The sequence below is a fragment of the Hypomesus transpacificus genome, chromosome 23, assembly GCF_021917145.1.
Source record: "Hypomesus transpacificus isolate Combined female chromosome 23, fHypTra1, whole genome shotgun sequence".
In the NCBI taxonomy this organism is placed as follows: domain Eukaryota; kingdom Metazoa; phylum Chordata; class Actinopteri; order Osmeriformes; family Osmeridae; genus Hypomesus; species Hypomesus transpacificus.
In genome coordinates this window covers 6,674,848-6,696,580 of record NC_061082.1, presented here as the reverse complement: position 1 = coordinate 6,696,580, position 21,733 = coordinate 6,674,848, and the positions used below count along the sequence as shown (strand labels likewise).

At 48.6% G+C, this 21,733-nt stretch overlaps 1 protein-coding gene across 1 annotated transcript in view; it reads left to right on the top strand.

Moving 5' to 3' along the window:
- The window catches only part of kalrna (kalirin RhoGEF kinase a), a 109,528-nt gene that overhangs the window by 57,099 nt on the left and 30,696 nt on the right, over positions 1 to 21,733 (top strand). Inside the window, exons 12-34 of the mRNA XM_047046250.1 lie at positions 2,864 to 3,055; positions 6,244 to 6,413; positions 6,704 to 6,878; positions 7,324 to 7,519; positions 9,171 to 9,337; positions 11,453 to 11,572; positions 13,577 to 13,795; positions 13,971 to 14,120; positions 14,223 to 14,337; positions 14,428 to 14,543; positions 14,840 to 14,962; positions 15,340 to 15,522; positions 15,989 to 16,107; positions 16,356 to 16,422; positions 16,539 to 16,648; positions 16,750 to 16,819; positions 17,015 to 17,104; positions 17,445 to 17,537; positions 18,236 to 18,347; positions 18,516 to 18,706; positions 19,498 to 19,599; positions 19,796 to 19,938; positions 20,105 to 20,207. Coding sequence (XP_046902206.1) covers positions 2,864 to 3,055; positions 6,244 to 6,413; positions 6,704 to 6,878; positions 7,324 to 7,519; positions 9,171 to 9,337; positions 11,453 to 11,572; positions 13,577 to 13,795; positions 13,971 to 14,120; positions 14,223 to 14,337; positions 14,428 to 14,543; positions 14,840 to 14,962; positions 15,340 to 15,522; positions 15,989 to 16,107; positions 16,356 to 16,422; positions 16,539 to 16,648; positions 16,750 to 16,819; positions 17,015 to 17,104; positions 17,445 to 17,537; positions 18,236 to 18,347; positions 18,516 to 18,706; positions 19,498 to 19,599; positions 19,796 to 19,938; positions 20,105 to 20,207 — 3,126 coding nt within the window. The remainder of the gene's footprint in view (positions 1 to 2,863; positions 3,056 to 6,243; positions 6,414 to 6,703; positions 6,879 to 7,323; positions 7,520 to 9,170; positions 9,338 to 11,452; positions 11,573 to 13,576; positions 13,796 to 13,970; positions 14,121 to 14,222; positions 14,338 to 14,427; positions 14,544 to 14,839; positions 14,963 to 15,339; positions 15,523 to 15,988; positions 16,108 to 16,355; positions 16,423 to 16,538; positions 16,649 to 16,749; positions 16,820 to 17,014; positions 17,105 to 17,444; positions 17,538 to 18,235; positions 18,348 to 18,515; positions 18,707 to 19,497; positions 19,600 to 19,795; positions 19,939 to 20,104; positions 20,208 to 21,733) is intronic.

The window sequence follows — 21,733 nt, the reverse complement described above, 5'->3', positions numbered from 1 at the left end:
TTTTTTTTTTACAAGCTCCTGTAACTAGCGTTCCTATGAAATGCAGTTCACAGATGGCTAGGTTTTATTCCACTGGAGCAGGTTCCACTGCTCCTCAGCGTGACTGTGGACGGAGCTCTGACGGCCGGCAGTCTCCTGTGTTTAGATGTTACTTGTCATTAAGGGCTCAGTGACAGATAATTAGGATACAAATGAGAAATACATACTGAGATAGTCGGTTCTCTGGACTTCGTAGCACGGTAATTGAACCTGAAATACATTTCAGATGAGGGATTGTTTTTATAAGGCTTGGCAGACAGCTTTCATGCTTGCTGCAGTCCATGTGTGCGAGAGGAAGGCCAGGAGACGGAGTTCTTGTACGAACCAGCTGGAAATAGTCCAGCGAAGGAAGAAAGATGCTTTTACATGTCCATTTTGGAAATACTTTGTTTATTACGTAAAGTGTACGTTGTTAACCTGGAGACTGTAGCGGTAGCGACATGAGGCTGGGTAAACTGTGACCAGATGCAGCCCCAGTGCTTTGGGAGGTATTTGAATGTTTTAATGCTAAAAGGATGTGTGTAATCCTTGTTTTAGCCTCACTCATCATGGATTTTCTTGATTTGGGTCATATGGTTTGGCACACACTGTCAGGATACACTGACAAAACACACACACACACACAGACACACACACAGACACAAAGACATGCTTCACCGCAAAAATACACGCAACACAGACACAAACATGCTGAGACGTTCCAAGTTATGAGGTTATTGTACCAAAGTCCCTGTAGACATTTGTAGAAAAGGATTCCTGTGAAAGTCAATGAGCGAATCTTTGCCATTTTTCTTAAAAATACCCTTTAGAAACGACAAATACACCCTAGTCATTAATCCCTCATCCCCCAATAACCAGCTGGTATATAATGCCATTGTAAATGACAAATATCCTAACTAGCAGGGATGCAGCTCTCGTCTGAATGATTGGCCTCTTCTACATAACCATATGATTGGGATTTGTATGAACAGAGCCCAGCCTGGTAGCAGCAGAGAAGCAGAAGCTTTTGTATCCTGCCTCTGCTTATCCAGCTCATAATGCAGCTGAGAGGAACAGATTGAGTGGAAGAGATCGAGTACGAGTGAAAGAGATACAGACCAAGAGAGTCTGACAGGGTGTTGGGTGGAGAGAGATTACAGAGGTGGGACAGGGTCACTCTTCTGAGTCGGAATGGAGGTATCGATGCCGTCGGTCTGCAGGGAGGAGATACCTTGAGCGAGGCCTGGCGGGTCTTCTGCTCTTAGGAAGACTGCTGGCCTGTGTGTGCGTTTGCATCCATTTTCACCAGGCTTGCGATGGTTATGCTCTCAACACCTCTAGATGGCCATGAATATGGAACCATGCCGCAGTAATCAATTTTCCCGTTCTCCAGCTGTTCACATGGAGCCTCTAGTCTAGCCCTTGTCCGGTAACACACTGATCTGCTGTGTTCACTGTGTCAATGAGATTTACACCAAAGCCAGGAGCAGTGTAACACAGGGTTGTATGAATTCTAAGTGTCAGCGGGGGGGGCAAGGAGGGAGGGAGTTTATCACTCATAAACTGTGACTCTACAGAACAACCTGTCTTCAGAACACTCTGAGCACCCAGTTGCAGAGCACAGAACACAAATCCTCGCTGTTTTTGTAATAAATGGGATTTTGTATATCTGTGTCAGTGGTTTGTGTGAATAAACGCCTCTGGTTTATTTCAAAAAGAAGGATTCAGGTATTTTAGTGTGGTAAGAGATGAACATTTCTCAGATTAACTAAAAAAGATTTATCTGCGGATAATCTGAGATTACATTCTTGTTGTAGTAGAACTCAGGCCTGCTGGGGTCCTGTTATAGATACATAGATATATGCTTACTGTTGGAGAGATGCTGGTAGGAGATGAAACCTTAGTAGCAGGATTTAAACAGTCGCTTAAGGCAGTAAGTAAACATACTGCTTGGTACATCTCAATTTTAAATATTAGCTGGACAGTGATCAATTAGTAGGGTCCTACTGGTTGGTATTATTGTTTCCACTTAACGCCTGCCTTAAATGTACTCTGAGAAACAGCCCTTGGCTTTGCTTGTCAATGTGACCTTGGGCAACTGTGACTGTGTGCTGCTACCAGGTTAGCAGGTTCTCAGCAGGGCTAACCCAGATCAGCACATTTACAACATCACTATACACATTACTAATCTGGCCGCCTGATCGCTGTTGCTGCCCTACTGAACTGTGAGAGACAGAGATCGAGGGAGCGATGAAGACGACTCCCTGCCAGCACAGGGATTACCCATGATGCCAGAGCTTTGCCCCCTCTACCCAGCACAGTGGCGTTTGGCCCTGCTGCTTCTGGGTAGAGACATTTCAGTCGTTTAGCAAAGTGCACCCGTCAGCGAGGATGCTGCACTGGGCTGGGAAGCTGAGGGAGGGACCTCTCTTAGCTAAAGTTGGATCTACTTCCCTCTCCCAGTTCTGGAGAAGACTTGGTGTGTGTCGTGTTTGAGTTCTGATTAAGTTGGCTGTCTGGGTCTGCCAGTGTAGACTGGTACAGTGTTTATCCCATCTTGATTTAGCCAGGTGAGTTATTGAACAGATACAAACGTAAAGAGTAAATGTCAATTGTCTATTTTTAAATGTCTGTTTTTGGTTGAGACCTAGTCTCGGACTAGTCCAGCAAAATGATGAATAACCTTGATTACTAACCCTAACTCTAACCCTAACCTTGACCTGCGATGATTTCTAAAGTCTGCATCAGTGCAGCTCCTTCCAGAACATACAGAACCTGGTCAGAGACCATTTCCTCTGTCTTCAAACGGTGACCCAACCACACCTCTTCTCTTCTTCTCTTCCAGAACACCTACACCAACGCTGACAAGCTGCTGGAGGCAGCCGAGCAGCTGGCCCAGACGGGAGAGTGTGACCCCGAGGAGATCTACAAGGCAGCCCGCCACCTGGAGGTCCGCATCCAGGACTTTGTCCGACGGGTGGAGCAGAGGAAACTGCTGCTGGACATGTCCGTCTCCTTCCACACACACACCAAGGAGGTAAGATAGCTGACACTGGAGGACGGGGCAGGATGGAGCTGTAGGGTGAGATGGGAGGGGCTTGAGATGGGAACTGGAGACTGACCTTGAGCTTGGAGTGGGGCGGGGCTGGACCTGAGGATGAGTACCAGGATGAGTTGAAATGAGTTGGATGGTTAGAGCTAAGTGGTACAGGATTTGACTGCAGCTCAAAAGGTGGCAGGTACGAATCCCTCCTATACATCACTTTGGATAAACACACAAGGGGCTGAGTTGATCTCGCTGCCTCGGTTTTCTGTTTCTGAGTCTGGAGCAGCGGGGATGTGTGATGAGAGAAGAGGGGGCAGAGAGAGGAGCATACCAGTCACTCACTGAGGATCAAGCAGATTACTCAGGTATGCAGGTGGGAATTCGGGCAGATAGAACTCTTGTGTGTAAAAGCAGTTTTGTTGATAAACAGTGTACTTCTGCACTTACAGTAATCTTCCACCTTGTACTGTGTCCAGTAGACCACTCACTCCTCCAAAAGCCCATTGGATGGCTGTTTAGTCACTGTACTTAACGTCTTCCTGCCTGCCTGACTGGTCTGCTCTTGTACGAGAAACAGTCTTGTATGTTTTACAGCTTAGAATGGTAATCTTGGACTGTTTAACATATAGCAGTCTTCCATGGGTAGGCATATGAAGGCAATTAAAGGCTGATATTGAAACCTCTGGAGCTGACACAGGTACATGAGGATGGACCATCTGTACACCAGTCAGAACCACAATGTGTTAGAGAGATTCAGTACAGCACTGGAGCTCATGGCTGATAGCTTCTCAGGAAAGCGCTCGGGCAGATAGGAGCAGGTCTTTTTATTGGGGTTTAGCAAAGGGAAGTGGTTAAACAAAAGCCCTGGGACATTCAGGGTGAACTGAAGATGAAGGACCTGGCTGGCTGATTGAATGAGTGGCTGGCTGGCTGGTTGGCTGGCTGGTTGACTGGCTGGCCAGCAGTTTGTGCATGGAACATGGCTGCTGTTGGAAAGGTTGTTTGACGGGGATAGAACAACGTTGCTCTTCTGGCTTTGGTTGGTCTCAAGCTTGGCTCGAAGGAGCTACCTAGCTCCTGCCAAGTACAGCCCCAGATAGGACTTCACAACACTAGGAGTGTTCGAGTGTTAAATGAAGGCACAATCTCAATTATTGATGTTGGGTCCTCCCCAGCTGCATCTAAAACTCATTCTAGTGTCAGTTATGGAGGTGGTTCGATAGAGCCCTGAGATCTTGACTCAACCGTTGTTAAACGGTAGGAGGTTTGGTCGATACAGTAACAGGAGTGGGGCCCAACTCAGAGTGCCTTCTCTGGGGTCAGAGAGGGTTGAGAGCCGCTGAGGCGATTTGGAACACAGGCTTGGATCCAGGTATATCTAAGGGGTGTGTCCGTGCAGAGGAAGTGTGTGTGTGTGTCTTAAAAGCTTATTGACATGCCAGGACCAGATTATCCTGCTACTTTGCATCAGATGTGTGGCTAATTCCCACAAAGCCCTGTCAACAGCAGCTTGACTAGGAACCTCCAACAACCACCTTGTTAATGTGCCCGGTCGTCACGGTAACTCCCTCGCGAATTCGCCTCGTTGTCACGGCGCTTTAATGCTCTCCTTCCCTCCAAGGTGAACTTTTGTCTTTTTTGGTATCTCAAAAGACTTAAAATAGATTTGCTAGCTGTTTTGACTAGAGGGTTTTTGATATGTAATAATATCATAATTCAAATGTCCACAGAAATAGATGACTGCAACTGCCCCTGTTTCATCTTGGTAATCAGTTTCTTCCTCTCCTGCTGCCTCCACTTCCTGTCACACTCGCCCTTATGGCTTTACATTCATATCGATTGCAATTTCATATGGTTTACACAAGATCAAGTTAAAAGCAGCCATTAGCTTATGAGAAGCAATGCTGTTGGTGGTTGGTGGTTGCTGTGTGGAGGCAAGAAAAGGGATGAGGTGTGGAGGGTGTGTGCAGGCTAAGTAGCTCCACTCAGGACTGGAGGATCAAACCAAGAGCAGCTATCAGTGACATGATTTATAAATCAGCAGCATGATTTAGTCATCTCAGAAAACTCTGTAGAGGGCTTGGCAATATTTCAAGTGTGTGTGTGAGAGTGTGTGTGTGTGTGTGTGTGAGAGTGGTGACTAAAGATGTTTGGCCCTTGTGTCGGCAGTAGTCACAAAGAGAAGCATGTTTAATTCTGGGCGTGCTCACATCAGTCATGGGGAGCAGTTACCATGGGAACCCAAGATATGGCAACGCTGCTCTGCTTTATGAATTCCTTAACCCTTCCTTGACAGAGTGGCAGTGCCTGTCTGTCCTTTGGCTTTTGCGGGTCGATGAGAGAGAATATTTTATAAATTAAATTAAGTCTGTGCAGAATCTAGATGTGTTTCAGCATCAGTGCTCAAAGTGGGAAGGCTGACATCATTCTATGAGGTTATAACATCAGAGCTTGACTGGTGACCACCTGATTGTTTAATCTGATTTAGTGATTGTGCTTGTGTGAAGCTTGAGTTGTTTTGTCTGCCTTGGCCCTGCTAATTGTTTTCTGATAGACAAAGGAACTCAACCCAAACAGCCAGGCTCACCAGTTCAACTGTATTATGGCTTGCATGAGAACGAAGGCTTGTGATGTGATGAGGAAGCAAGTTCCATCTCCTGCCTGCGTACTGTCCTGCCTCCCAGCTCCAGCTGCGGGGGGCTGTTGTCTATCCAAGCCTCGCCCCCTTCACTGAAATATTCAAGAAAACATTCATCCCTTTCGGTCTCTATGAAATATTCACATTTTCAACGGTATGAGAAATGGACGCCTATTTTAGGTGAGTTTGCACAGGGGTGTTCTACTTGCGGAGGTGACACCTGGAACTGGAATTATTGGTCTGCGGAGAGAAATCATGATCCGTTCACTTGATGTTTTAAGCATCTCAAGCTAAAATGTGAGAGGACTGAGAGGTCAATCATTTTGGTTACGAAATAGTGCTTCTTTTTGTTGTATCCAACTTTTTTAGGACTGTCCGAATCAAGACTCAGGGTTAGAGTGTTTCCGTTCTACTATAAGCCTGTTAACTACCCTGTCATCTTCTCTCTCTCTCTCTCTCTCTCTCTCTCTCTCTCTCTCTCTCTCTCTCTCTCTCTCTCTCTCTCTCTCTCTCTCTCTCTCTCTCTCCCCCTCACTCCCAGCTGTGGACCTGGATGGAGGACCTGCAGAAGGAGCTGTTGGAGGAGGTGTGTTCGGACTCGGTGGAATCGGTCCAGGAGTTGATCAAGCAGTTCCAGCAGCAGCAGACAGCCACTTTGGAGGCCACGCTCAACGTCATCAAGGAGGGAGAGGACCTCATACAGCAGCTCAGGTACCAGGTTTACTCACCACACCTGGTCTTCACACGCCAGGTGTTCACACCAGCAGCATTCAACCAGGGCAGGAGCTGGGTTAAATCCATGAAATTCACCATTAAAACATTTTGCATTATGTAACCTTAAACATGACCTATAGACTGTTTTAAAGGTCCCTCTCTCTCTCTCTCTCTCTCTCTCTCTCTCTCTCTCTCTCTCTCTCTCTCTCTCTCTCTCTCTCTCTCTCTCTCTCTCTCTCTCTCTCTCTCTTCTCTTTGTTTTTTTCTGCTCCCCTCTCTCTCTTCAGGGACGCCGCCATGTCGACCAACAAGACGCCCCACAACAGCTCCATCGCCCACATCGAGGGCGTGCTGCAGCAGCTGGACGAGGCCCAGGGTCAGATGGAGGAGCTGTTCCACGAGCGCAAGATCAAGCTGGACATCTTCCTGCAGCTACGCATCTTTGAGCAGTACACCATCGAGGTGAGGGCGGGGGTGGCAGGAGTGGGGTTGGGGGCGTAGCGGTTGGGAGAGAGGAGGGAAGGGAAGGTGGAGTGGGGGAAGGAGGGGGGGGTGCACATTGGGTTGAAGAGGCAGCAGGGGGTGCTGACTGTGGGGGCGGGGAAAGGGGTGTTGGAGAAGAGGGGCAGGACTCAGGTGGTGTGTGGGAGGAGGGAAGGGGTGGGGAGGATATCTGGGGTAAGGACTCAGAGGGGGGGCTGGCGAGATGTGTGTGTGTGTGTGTGAGGCAGGGGGCACAGTCTCGAAACACAGTTGAACCCAATGAGCACAGCGTTGGAGCCGGAGAGTGGTTCAGTTGTCTAAGTTCTCACCTGCTCTCTCTCTCTCTTTTCTGCTCTCTCTTTCTCTCCCCTGCTGTCTCTCTCCTATCTCTCACGCTCTCTCTTCCTGCTCTCTCTCTCTCCAGGTGACGGCAGAGCTGGATGCGTGGAACGAGGACTTGGTGCGCCAGGTGAGCGACCTGAGCGGCGAGGACCTGAGCCTGGCCGAGCAGCGTCTGCAGCGCCACACGGAGCGCAAGCTGGCCATGAACAACATGACCTTTGAGGTGATGCAACAGGGCCAGGACCTGCACCAGTACATCATGGAGGTCCAGGCCTCAGGTAAGACACTCAGACAGACTCACACCAGACCATATGGTCATTTCATTGTGTCAGTGTCTGGTCAGAGACTTTTGGAAAGTCATTTCCTTCCCGTCCCATAGACTATGGTGATGGAAAGCCATCGAATTGTGCAGTCATTGACAGAGCAAGATGGAGGCATTGCTGTAACTAAGCAGGCTGTCATGGTAGTGTTGAGAGGGCCAGCTTAAGTATGCAAGTACAGAAGGGTAGCAGTGTGTGAGTGTTGGAGTGTGGAGAGGTCAGGTCTTATCTCAGCAGCTGTGGAGTTCCACCATCTGGAGGGGAATCAGGAATTAGGTTAAAAATGCTGGGCTTGTCTCACCTAGGAGCAATCCTCTTACTCTCCTCCTCCTCTCCTCCCTGCCTCTACACCTCTCTCCTCCTCTCCTCCCCCTCTCCTCCCTGCCTCTCCACCTCTCTCCTCCTCTCCTCCTCCTCTCCTCCTCCTCTCCTCCCTGCCTCTCCACCTCTCTCCTCCTCTCCTCCTCCTCTCCTCCTCCTCTCCTCCCTGCCTCTCCACCTCTCTCCTCCTCTCCTTCCTGCCTCTCCACCTCTCTCCTCCTGTCCTCCCTGCCTCTCCATCTCTCTTTTTCTCTCCTCCCCCTCTCCAACTCTCTCCTCCTCTCCTCTGGCTCGTTACCTGCTTCGCTCCTCCTCTTCTATCTCTTCTTGTCTCCTTTGTCCCTTACCTCCTCTCCTCTCACTTGTAATGTCATTGCTCTCTTATCCTTTCCTATGCATTCCTATGTATCTCGATCCGTACCTCACTGCACTCGTTCTTCACCACAAGGCGTGGAGGGAGGTTATGATGGTAGACTTCATGTGCACACACACACACACACACATACACAAACACAGGAGGTCCGAAATCCTTTCTCTGCCCCCCTGCACTGCCCTCAGACCAGACACATATCTGTGCCAAGAGTTTGAGAGTAGGGGGAGGGGAGGGGCTTAGCCCCTTTCCCCGGTGCCTTTCCTGGGCTGTGACATCGGCCATGACCAATGGAGATGTAACCCCATAGTATCCCAACACCATGAAATGAAATAAGATGGGTGTGTCTCGCAATATTTCATATGGACATTTTTATTAGGGGGTCTTTTGAGTAGGAGAGGGGCAGCGTATCCAATTATATTGATAACAGTTGGGTTTCCATGATCACAGTCCATTTATCATTGTGACATCTTTTTATTAGCAGTGTCATGTGTTTCATTTTGCATTTAATTAATTAAGAAATATCCATGCATCGTTGGCGTTATAATGTAGCTGGAATGGTTCAATAGCTCCACCTAGTGGTGAATCCAGTCACCAACCTTATCACTCACAACAATGTCAAAACCACTACCAGTGCCTTACATCATTGTACATGTATAGTCTCCCTCATTTAATAAGCTACATTACATTTTAGGTATGAAATCACGTTTAGAACTGTAATATATAAAGTCAAGTAAAGGATGTGTGTATGTATATGTTTTAGCATTAGGTAGACTTGTACCTTTAGTATAGTACATATTTAAGAATTAGGCTTCCTATATGTTTAATGTATGCAGCTTCCTTCCAAATTAAATTCCTTGTCTGTGCAAACCTTCATGGCGAATACAACCCTTTCTGATTCTGAATGTGTGTGTGCAGGTATTGAGCTGACGGGGGAGAAGGAGGTGGACCTGGCCACACAGGTGCAGGAGCTGCTGGAGTTCCTGCATGAGAAGCAGCAGGAGCTGGACGTCAGTGCAGACCACACCCACAAGAGGCTGGAGCAGTGTCTGCAGCTACGCCACCTGCAGGCCGAGGTCAATCAGGTGGGAAGACACACGCATGCACACCCACATACATACACACACACCCACACACACACACAACCACACTCACCCACACACACACAACCACACGCTTGCATACACACACAACTACATGACTACACACCCACACACACACAAACACAACCACACACACAACCACACGCTTGCACACACACACAACTACACGCACGTACACACACACTTCTGTATTACCCTGCTGGACTGTATTTTATTTCCTCCACCACAAGCTCCCAGGAGTCAGCCTGTCAGCCAGTCAGTCAGTCAGTGTAAAACTTCTAGCAGGGCTTTAATATTTCATCATTGTCTGTCTGGTGGACTCACTCACTTCCTCACTCGCGTTCAGGATAATGGAATTGTAGGAGCCCCTGTTATTGTTTCTCAGTACATGTTTTATTATGTCTTTGAGTAACAGTTATTTATTGACAAAGAGATGGGTGATCTTACAGCAAAGCAATCCAATCCTGGAACAGCAGATCACACAGGGAACATCATCTGTTGCTACCTCCATATTTTCTACTCCATGTTGGAATGTTGCACTCGGCCTCTTTCTTCCTTGGGTTTCCAGTGAAGTGAGACATGAGGAGAGGAGTTGCTTTCATGTCCAAACAGGGTGTGTCTCTCAGCTGTTTCTGTTTGGCCAGTGAGCCGGACACAGGAAATACCCTTCAAACTGACACTCGGCTGGCTCGTCTAGATGTCAAATGATCTTATATGAGTCAAGTATTAGTACGCTGTGTCATAATTAACTACAGTATTAATGTAATAAATCGAATATGTCTCCAGACACAAAAGGTCTCATTGGAAAAGGCTGCAGCTGGCCTTGAATAATTGATGGTGTTTGCCGCATCGACAGCGACATACATACACACATACAGTACATACCGTTTCACTTATAACTGTCTGGAAGAGGCCTTCATTTAGCTCTAACAGCTACAGTGACTGTAGATGTGCTCACTTAAGGTGAGCTTACACTTGGAGCGAATATCCACACCTAGACTGGTCCTTTATTTTCTCAACTCCATGAAAAGTGGGATTTGGGGAGAGCACACTCAGTGGAGCGAGATGGAGACTGGGAACACAGCCGCAGACTTGTAGCAGCTGCAGTCAAGGACATAGGAACTGGGGGGGTGGGCGGTGGGGGGGCGGGTGGGGGGCAGGTGGTGGGGGGCAGGCGGTGGGGGGGCTGACAGAGGAATTATAGCAATGATAGAGAGAGGGTGTGTCTGTAAAGCAAAGTGAATGACTGAGGGGGAGAGATAAAGTGAGACAAAGACAGCGTGAGGAGAGAGGGGAGGAGGCAGAACGGCACACATTTGATAGTTAAAGGCCTCATTATCTAATCATCACGACACCAAACAAACTGTGTGGTTGCATTGTCAGCCAGTTGCACACAGCTGCACACACACACATTCACATACAAACACGTGTGCTGACACACACACACACAGACTGTTTCCCAGACGGATACAGCTGGTCTCTGATACCCACCACTAGAGAGAGAAAGTAGTCCATATGTCCGTAATCCTCTCGGGGAGGCATTAGGGAGGAAAGAGTACTAGTGTAATACTGTGTTTAATAGTTAATATGCCAAAGAAGATAATACTACAGCTAATCCTAAATCATCCTCCTGTTGCTGCTCAACTATGCCTGCTACTTCATCGTGCTGTCTGTCCGGCTGTCTGTTCGACTGTCTGTCTATCTGTCTGTCTGTCTGTCTGTCTGTTTGTCTGTGAGCCGTATATGTGTCTGTCTGCCTGTCTGTGAGCCTGTATATCTGTCTGTCTGTTTTCCTACCTCTCTGATCCTCTGTCTGTATCTGTCTCTCTTTCGGTCCGCGTGCCGGGTAACTACTTAACATGGAAGTGCTCAGTTTAGTTGCATACCAGTCTGTTTATTGACAGTCTTTATAAGCTGTGGGGCCTGGGGGCTGGCAGCTGCTCATTGCTCAGAACCTAACCTGCCCTCTCTTTCTCCTTTCTCTCATCCCTCCTCCTCTCTTCTCCTCTCCTCTCATCCATCCTCTTCTCCTCTCATCCCTCCTCCTCTCTTCTCCTCTCATCCCTCCTCCTCTCCTCTGTTGTGCCCGGTGTGCAGGTTCTAGGCTGGATCCGTAACGGGGAGTCCATGTTGAACGCGAGCATGGTGAACGCCAGCTCCCTGTCTGAGGCAGAACAACTGCAGAGGGAACATGAACAGTTCCAACTGGCCATCGAGGTAAACAACTGCACCTCACCTGGATATCCTGGCACACAAACACAAGCATGCGCACACACACGGTACGATCTTGTTGTTGACAGGCAAATTCTAGGTGAGAAGACAGTGTATTGACAATATTCACAGAGTTTTAAATAGCTGAGTAGGGAAGCTCAGACTCACACAGGATGGGCTGCTGGGTAAAAGTCCTGTATCAGCAAACACTGGTAACTTGGCACATACAAGGAACACACACCAACACACGCACACAAATGCACAAACCCACAAACATGCGTGCGTATGCACATAGATGCGCACACATATGCATACTCTTAAATAAACACACACTCACACTCACAGTGTTGTGTGAGTGCTGGCAGAGACCCCAGGCTAATTCACACAGATTTGAAGCCAAATGTGTGGTGTTCTCTGCGTCACTGGCTTGCAAACATATCCAGCATAGGAGAGGGGCAAAAGCAGAACGAACAGACTTCTTATGGGCTTGGACCGTCCGGGATCAGTCCGTCAGCATGGTCGGTGTTCAGAGTATCAGTGTCCTCTCGTGCTCCAGGCTACTTGGGAGACTTCTCCTCAGCACCTACTCAGCCCTTCAGCAAAGACATGTGTGTTCTGGCTGGGGCTCAGCTCAGCTATGCTCTGGAACCCATTTATGGGGGGAATGAAAATAAGGCCCCTTTAAGATGCTATTAGCAAACTTTTATTGAATCAGCCCGCTGCAGGATGTAGTGGAGAGTTTTCTTAATGTAATCACCGTGCTTCCTCTCTGTGGGAAAACAAAGATGTATGTATTTACCCCAGAATGCCCCCTTGGCAGAGCACAGGGCTCCCCTAGTCGCCCCCCACCCCCACTCCCCTTTGCAGGGGCCCCCAAAGTAAAGTTTAGAAACTGGCTCTATCTTGATTATGATGGTGGTGCGGATGTTGTTGAGGTAAACAATGGATGGATTGGCACGACTCCCTTACAGGAAACAATCAGTAGACCTGGCCTTTATAATCCCCATTTATGATTGATAGTTTATGGGAGCTTTATGGTTCTGGCTCCTGTCCTGTCTCAGCCAGTCAGCATTTCTCTTGTCTGTCAGCTGTAAAGCATTGAGGCCGGCCCAGCCTAATACTGCATGTCAGAATTGAGAAAATCACGCTCCGTAGAGAAAGCTAAGAAGATTCTTACAGGCATGGAGTTCTTTACTCTCAACATAAACAAATAACCTCCTCTTATTTTCTAATAAATCAAGTTATACATGTTTTCTTGGGCCAACACAAAACGTATTTTCCCCTGGAAACACTTACTAAACTTTCCGTGTGGGGAAAATAAGACAGTGGTTCCCCCCGTTTTTGTTAGGTTGAGTAACTGAGTGCTACAGTAAATAAGTTGATATTAGTATTGGTGGGGCTGTGTGGAAGTGCTCCTCCTCACCCTGGTCTGGTCTACTGTGTATGGTCCTTCCCTGGTGGATGGCTAGAAGATAAATCACATCTGGATTTGGCAGCAGAAGAACAACACGCTAGTGCGCCTGTCTGGGTCGAATTCTGCAAGATTGAGTACACCAGTAAAAACGCATTCTGGGCCTCTTAAATTTAGATATATTTTTTCCTTTGTGATGTTGTCAAGCCCAGCCAAGCAACCAAACAGGCATCCATTTGACGTGATTACAACTGAATCTTTCCTGAATAGTGGGCAGCATCCAAGAGGGAAGGACAGAGGAAATCTGCAGAAGGAGAGCTGATGTTGAGGAATGGCTTGGCTGTCTGCCGGGCGGACGGAAAGATTATTGCATTTTTCATCTGAGTGTGATTATCTTTAGATGGCTGCAGATAAATGACCAATGAAATGTTGACGGAAATATCTTCGACGGTGAACTTGGCATGATCGATTGGGAACGACACAGACCTGTCAAATATGTCCCTTCCTCTTATACCTTCTTCTCTTCCTAATCGTTCTCCTTTTCCTCTTATCCTCATCATCCTCTCCCCTCCTTTCCTCTCCTCTCCTCGCTCCCCCAGTCTCTGTTCCATGCCAACTCGCTCCAGAAGACCCACCAGAGTGCCCTGCAGGTTCAGCAGAAGGCCGAGGTGATGTTGCAGGCGGGACACTTCGACCCGGATGCTATCCGTGTCTGTGCTGAGAAGGTGGCCATGCACTGGCAGCAGCTCATGCTGAAGATGGAGGACAGACTGAAGCTGGTCAACGCTTCCGTTGCCTTTTACAAGACCTCCGAACAGGTAGGGGGTGCTGGCAACATCCTGATGACTGCCAAACTGAATCCCTTTTTGAGGGACTTTTCCATGTTAAGAGATCTGTAGATGTCGATCTGTCTTGGAGAGAGAGGCCGTTCACATCCACGGCTGAAGGTGCAGAGACGTGTGGTAGTAGTCATGGGGTGTGTGTGTCCTGCAGGTGTGCAGTGTGCTGGAAAGCCTGGAGCAGGAGTACAGGAGGGATGAGGACTGGTGCGGTGGCCATGACAAGCTGGGAGCCTTGGCTGAGACCGACCACGTTCTCCCTCTCATCAGCAAACACCTGGAGCAGAAGGAGGCCTTCCTCAAGGTACAATACAGTCACTGCGCCTGAAGCAACCTCAACTTACCGAACGTATGTTTTTTAAACTGGCCCCCGGTTCAAATCTCGTGATTGGGTCCTGTATCCCAGGCATGCACGCTGGCCAGAAGAAACGCAGAAGTGTTTTTGAAGTACATCCACAGGAACAACGTCAGCATCCCCGGAGCGGCCGGCCACGCCCGAGGACCCGAACAGCAGGTCAAAGGTCAGTCACGAGAGGCCAATCACTGACACTGTGTTAAGGACAAAGGGTGTGGTAACACTGATATCCTGGGGGATTCTCCTCTCTTCCTAGCTATCCTGAACGAGCTGCTGCAAAGGGAGAACCGAGTTCTGCATTTCTGGACCCTGAAGAAGAGACGCCTGGACCAGTGCCAGCAGTATGTGGTGTTTGAACGCAGTGCCAAACAGGTATGGCTCTTGAACACGGCCCAAACTGACCGAGAGATGAGTGTGTTTAGACTGGAAGGCCATAACATACAGTATGGAGAAGCCCTGGGGCTGGCCAGGGGCCTGTTTTCTTACACAGGCACTGATGATGTTGGAAGGGAAGGGGTGGGGGGGTTAGCGTGTGTGTAGAGGTGTGTGTATGTGTGTGTCTGCGTGTGTGCGTGCGTGCGTGTGTGTGTAAAAGAGAGCGAATGAGAGACACAGCTAAGAGCGAGACACCTCTTATCCTGTCATCAACTGGGTGTGTGTGTTGGCAGGCTCTAGACTGGATCCAGGAGACTGGGGAGGGGTACCTCTCCACACACACCTCCCCAGCAGACAGCAGCGAGAAGACCCAGCAGCTACTCAAGGAGTACGAGGAGTTCAGAGTCTCCGCCAAGGTAAAGGCTCCGTGGAGGAAGAGCTTCCGTTTGGACACGCTTCCTCCATCCATCTCCCCGTCCTCCTGTCTCCTCCCACTTCCCTTTCTTCCATCGGTACCTGCTAGAGATATTAGTGAAACATCTCAGCAGGGCCTGGTGTGTGTGGAACAACCTGATGACATCATGAGGATAGCAGGCGTTGGGGATCTCTCCTCAGGGAGGACTGCTCCTGCACTCTCTCCAAATCACCTTCACAGACACACACACATCCCCACACACACGTACATTACACACACACACACACACACACACACACACACACACACATGCATGCACACAGGTTCTCTACACAAACACTGTCTCTCTCTCTGACATGGCATCTGTGACTCCTACAGCAAACAAAAGAGAAGGTGAAGATCCTGATCCAGCTGGCGGACAGCTTCGTGGAGAAGGGCCACGTCCACGTGATCGAGCTGAAGAAGTGGGTGACCACAGTGGACAAGCGCTACCGGGACTTTTCCCTCCACATGGGCAAGTACCGCTCCGGCCTGGAGAAGGCCCTGGGCATCAGCTCAGAGGTGAGGACCCCACCATACGGCACGGCCTATTTTATTACCACAAAACTCATAACCCATAGCATTTATCTCCAGACCTGGATTGTTCCCTGCTCTCTGTTTCCCTGGGTTTACTTCCCTTCAGCAGGGGTCTCTGTCAAAGACCCACAGAATCATGAAGGACAATGCTGAGTAGAGACAGGAGGTTAACAATGAGAGGAACACAGGCTCTTTCATGGCTTGTCTCTCGTCAGCTTGTCTCTGTTTGGCCTGGGGCAAGGGCAGGAGGACACGGATTAGAGACAAGACGTCTACATCTTAGTTCAAAGCTCTTGACACACATATTGATCCCTCCTGTCCTCCCAAGAGAGAGGAGACCGTTTGATCGGAGTCGACTGCTTGCGAGTCAGCATGGTAGCCATGGTGAAAGGACGGTTGCTATGCCATCTCTCCTCTACAATTGGATAATGAGATCCTCTTTTTCTGATAGGATAACAAGGACCTGGAGCTGGACATTATCCCTGCTAGTCTGACGGACCGTGAGGTGAAATTACGTGACCCCAATCATGAGGTCAACGAGGAGAAGAGGAAGTCTGCCAGGAGGAAAGAGTGAGTACAGGAATTCCCCAGGAAGTCCCCCAGGCACCACAGAATGTGGAGGAACTGCTCCTCGTAGAATGGGAATACCTCGAGAGTGGATTTACCATATGTTACGGACAATATATGTGTCAATCCTTTTATTTACTCCGACCGATAGTTTACGATGTTCAATAACCCCTCTCTCTCTCTCTCTCTCTCTCTCTCTCTCTCTCTCTCTCTCTCTCTGTGCATTTGTGTGTGTGTGCGTGCGTTTTCAGGTTCATTATGGCAGAACTCCTCCAGACTGAGAAGGCCTATGTCAGAGACCTCCATGAATGTTTAGAGGTGAACTTTCCCTCTTTATCTTAAAATAACTATTGATGCCCTCCCCTTGTCTGGCTATCTGTCTGTCTGCCTGCCTGTGGAGCTTCCTGGTGTCCAACCTGTCTGTCTGTGTGCAGACATACCTGTGGGAGATGACCAGTGGGGTTGAGGAGATCCCTGCTAGCATCCTCAACAAGGAGCACATCATCTTTGGCAACATCCAGGATATCTATGACTTTCATAACAAGTAGGAGGACCAACAGCATATCTGTAATAGATTAATTTGGTGGCTTTGTTTTCAATTGAACTTTGACCAACCGATAAATTCTCTGTTTTGTGCTCTTTCAGTATCTTTCTGAAAGAGTTGGTGAACTATGAGCAGCTCCCAGAGGATGTGGGTCACTGTTTCGTCACCTGGGTAAGACTGGACCTGTTCACATAGTACTGTTGTTTGAATTGGTGTTTCTTTTTACTGGTGTTTCTCTCTACTGGTGTTTCTTTCTACTGGTGATTGTCTCTACTGGTTGACATATAATTAATCACACCTTTAGCCTCCGCTGTGTTAATTTAGCATACTGATGCAACTGATCCATTAATTTTTCGTGTTTTACAGGCTGACAAGTTTCACATGTATGTCAACTACTGTAAGAACAAGCCTGACTCCAGTCAGCTGATCCTGGAGCATGCTGGGAGCTTCTTTGATGTGAGTGAATCAGCCGTGCTGTTTCTTATTCTAAATCATTCCGCTCATTTAATTTTCATGACCGAGGATGAATTAATGAGTCAGTCAATGTGGCAACCTCACCAAGCCTACCTGTAGATGGCACCAGTGAGCCAGGTATTAAAACCCAGATAAGGTTGTACATTTTTTGGATCATGACTATACTGTTTTCAGCATTGCATGGCTGTTGATGAACTGATGACTGACAGATTGGCAAATAGAAACAGTTGAGTCCTCTTGTCAACCTACAAGTATGTATTTCACATTGCCATGAATACCCCTTACGAAGTCCTTTGTGCCGTCACTATTTGTGTGTGTGCAGGATATTCAGCAGAGGCATGGACTGGCCAACTCTATCTCATCCTACTTGATCAAGCCTGTCCAGAGGATCACCAAGTACCAGCTTCTCCTTAAGGTACTGGGTCAGAACCAGCAGCAGGGCTACAGTAGAACCAGCAGCAGGGCTACAGTAGAACCAGCAGCAGGGCTACAGTAGAACCAGGAGCAGGGCTACAGTAGAACCAGCTGCAGGGCTACAGTAGAAGACGGAGAACCAGGTTCAGACGGAGAACTAGGAAACAGGAAACACTAACAGAGCTGGTCATTATCTCTCCAGCTCTGAGTAGCTTGTTACATCAAAGAAGCCTTCTTGTGCTCTACTCCTCCTCCTTTCCTTCGCTCACTGTCCTCTATCTCTCTGCATCTCTCTCGCCTCTCTCTCTCTTTCTCCCTCTCTCTCTCTCTTTCTCCCCCTCTCTCATTAAGGAGTACCCAGGAGACTCTAGTCTGTGTTGTTTTACACTGTGCCATTAGCCTTCAGTAATGTGTCTGTTGAGAGTACAAAGTATACCTCCCCTAGACTGACAAACATCAAGTTGTAAGTTGTACATCATTATAGTCCAGTCTTGTTTACTGTAATCTGTTGAAAAACAATTTTTTTCAAGATGAATGTGGTTTCCAGCTTGTTCATAACATGTCATGCCTGTCTAAATTAGTCTCTGGGAAATTCAGTCTAGTTTCCATGTGGCCCTCTCACTGAGTTGGATAAGTCTGTGATTTTGTGAGATTTGAACCCGAGTTCTGCCCCCCACTCCCACACTCCTTCTCCCCCAGGAGCTGCTGACCTGCTGTGAGGAAGGGAAGGGGGAGATCAAGGATGGGCTGGAGGTGATGCTGAGCGTCCCCAAGAGGGCCAACGATGCCATGCACATCGCCATGCTGGAAGGTAGGGGGGCGGGAGACCAGCCTCTCACAATACACAGCAGTATACAGTCTGACCATGTCTACACTTTACCTCAGTTGGCTGACACTGTCTTCCAGCATGCCAGAGACCTCACACATAGTACTGCACATGCCTTGTAGGCCTTGTTCCTAAGCAGCTGTGTCCTCCCAGGGTTTGATGAGAACCTGGACGTGCAGGGAGAGCTCATCCTTCAGGACACCTTCCAGGTGTGGGACCCCAAGTCCCTGATCAGGAAGGGCCGCGACCGACACCTCTTCCTGTTTGAGAACTCTCTGGTCTTCAGCAAGGACATCAAGGACTCCGCGGGACGCACCAAATATGTCTTCAAGAACAAGCTCCTGGTAAGATGGATTGTCCGAGTTGAGAGGTTGAGAGAGAGGTTGAGAGAGAGAGAGAGAGAGAGAGAGAGAGAGAGAGAGAGGTTGAGAGAGAGAGGGTGAGAGAGAGAGAGAGGTTGAGAGAGAGAAAGAGAGAGAGAGAAAGAGAGAGAGAGAGAGGTTGAGAGAGAGCACATGTTTTATAGGGAGCTGGGGAGCAGAGGCCCAGGTGTGTTTAGCACTACAGTTGTTTGTTCTGAACTGAAGCCAGAGAGGTCAAACACTAGCCTCGCTCTGATCTGCAGCCAACAGAAACCTAGATGTAGAGCCCCTATCTCTGTGTGCGCGTTTGTGTGTGTGTTTGTCCTTGTTCAAATGCACTCAACAGTTATTCCCTATAATGAAAGCATCTGTTCAATAAAGTCCACAGTATATACAATGATGTGTATAAGGAAAATGGTCATTGTTAAGAGCTAGGCTCTGGCCTTGAACAGCTAAGGCTGTTTTTCAGTCACTGAAAGCAGTCCACTGAGGTAGGTTATGAATATAGAGCAGCACAGCAGATGGAGAGGCCTTTCCGAGCTAAATTAACTCTCGTTAACAAAGCTGTATCTAGGCACACGCACACACACACAGACACACAACCATGGCCTTTTCTATAGCAGCTCAACTTTCACCCCCTTAAGCAATGATTCACTATCAGCAGCCAGACACAGTAAACAAGGTGCAGTTTTACCGTAATGCTTACAAGCCATATAAGACTTCTGAAGCATGTGACCATGGAAAATGTTGACTATGTTGTGTTCCATCCCCAGACCTCCGAGCTGGGGGTGACAGAGCACATAGAAGGAGACCCCTGCAAGTTTGCTCTCTGGGCTGGCAGGACCCCCTCATCTGACAACAAGACTGTCCTCAAGGTACCGGTCGACTGGAGACATTTTCTAACAGGCTGGGACGCTCCTCAGCTTAAGCCCAAGAAAGCCACGTGACTTCAATTGTCATCGTCTTCCATGCCTCACCTACTATTCCACCTTCTCTGTGACCTTCCTTCTTTCCCCTTCCTCCTCCCTTTGCATCTCTTCCCCCCGTACCTGCCCCCTCCCCCCTCCCCAGGCATCCAACGTTGAGGCGAAGCAGGAGTGGATCAAGAACATCCGGGAGGTGATACAGGAAAGGATCATACACCTGAAGGGGGCGCTCAAGGAGCCCATCCACATGCCCAAGACCCCCGCCAAGCCACGCAACAACAGCAAGAGGTGAGAGGTCACGGGAGACCGGACACAACTATGATGACAGAATGGATGTCACAGATTAACGCTAATTATGTTAATCTTGTTACAAGTGATTCAAGAGGAACCCACGGATAGAGTCAAACAATGTGTGTTTGTGTATCCCCCCCCCCACCCCCACCCCCACCCCAAGGGATGGTGGTGAGGATGCAGACAGCCAGGGAGATGGAAGCAGCCAACCAGACACCATCTCCATCGCCTCCCGCACCTCCCAGAACACTGTAGACAGCGACAAGGTAGGAGATCTGGAGACAGATATCGTTTTAGGATCCCCTGAAAAGGGAATGTTGAACAGATAAAGGAGAATTTAGTTGTTTACAAGGGAAAGCTAGGATAGTAATTAACAGCAATAAAGTTATTTAGGCTGTGTCCCAATACCCATACTGCCATAGTATTTACATTTCCAAAATATTAAAATGGCCCAATGCACAGTATGTCAAACAGTTACCTGGATATCCTATGACATCCGATCTCATATTCTAGTGCCTCCATTCTCCCTCTACCTGCTTTTCCTTTGGTTACATATATTACATACTTACTTTGAAGGGCAGCTGCAGAAAACACTGAAATTCCAAAGGAAGTATGACATTGGGGACCCAGCCTTACTCTCCCGTGAGAGACTCCACCCCTTTTGTGGACGAGCTGATGGGTGACAGGTGTTGTACACTCGGGGTTTCCCTCCCTGCTCCACTACGGCCAGCAGGGGCTGTGGACGCCCATCAGCCTCCAGACTGGGAGAGACACAAGCAGCTCAGAGAGAGGAAGTCAGAATGACCTAAAACCATGATGAATGTGTTCGGGTTCTGTGTGGGCCTGTGCCCTTATGCCGCCTACGAGAGGCCTCGTGAGATCAAAGTAAGGAGGGTTTTTTTCACGGGAACGTTCACGGCATCAGGTTGTATCCTGAGCTCGTTTGATGGATGTGGTTGAATGTGTAATCGAGCGAATCTGATCATCAGCAAATCTTTATCTGGCAGTTCTTACAACAAAGCATACAGTATCTACTGAAGCTGAAGCTAGGTTATTGATATCGTGGAACTGTGGGGCAGGCTATGACGAAGACCCAGATTGTTGTTGTGAAGAGCTGTTTGTTGTCTTATCTTTGGGATGTTCCCCCTCTCTCTTCTCTGTGGTCACGCCCCCCAGGTCCTGCAGAGCACACTGATACTATCTCTTCCCCTCTCAGTTCTCCCCTGGCTTCTGTTGTCTTGGAGAAGACCCAGTGCCGTGTTTGTGTGTGCATGCATGCATGCGTGCGTCTATCGCCTTAGTCCACACGTTTGTGACGTACTGTGGCCTTTTCACACAGCTCAGCCCTACCCCCAAACACACACACACACACACGCTCCCTTCTAAATGTCACCCGGCTACAGACACATGCTCGCAAACACAAACTCAATATCCCCTTGAAACAGCACCCATAACCAAGTGACAGAGACTGTTAATACTGATGACGAAACATTTGGGATCCTGGGGAAGGTCTTTGCAAAGTGTACGTCTGAGAGCGTGCATGCGTGTCTGTAGCAGCCTAGCTAGGTTTCCTTTCGATCCCTCCTCTCCTTACAGGCAGGATGGGTGAACTCCTTGTCCTCCGCTCTGGACACAAAGCAGCTTCTGCCGCCCTGACAGGCTCCGGCTCCCCCTCACAGCCCATGTCCCAGTCTGGACATCAATATTATCATTACCCCCCAGGAATCCAGGAGTGGGAGTATTATTATTACTGGATGCTTGTGTCCAACTTCAAAATAGAAAACGTTTCAGT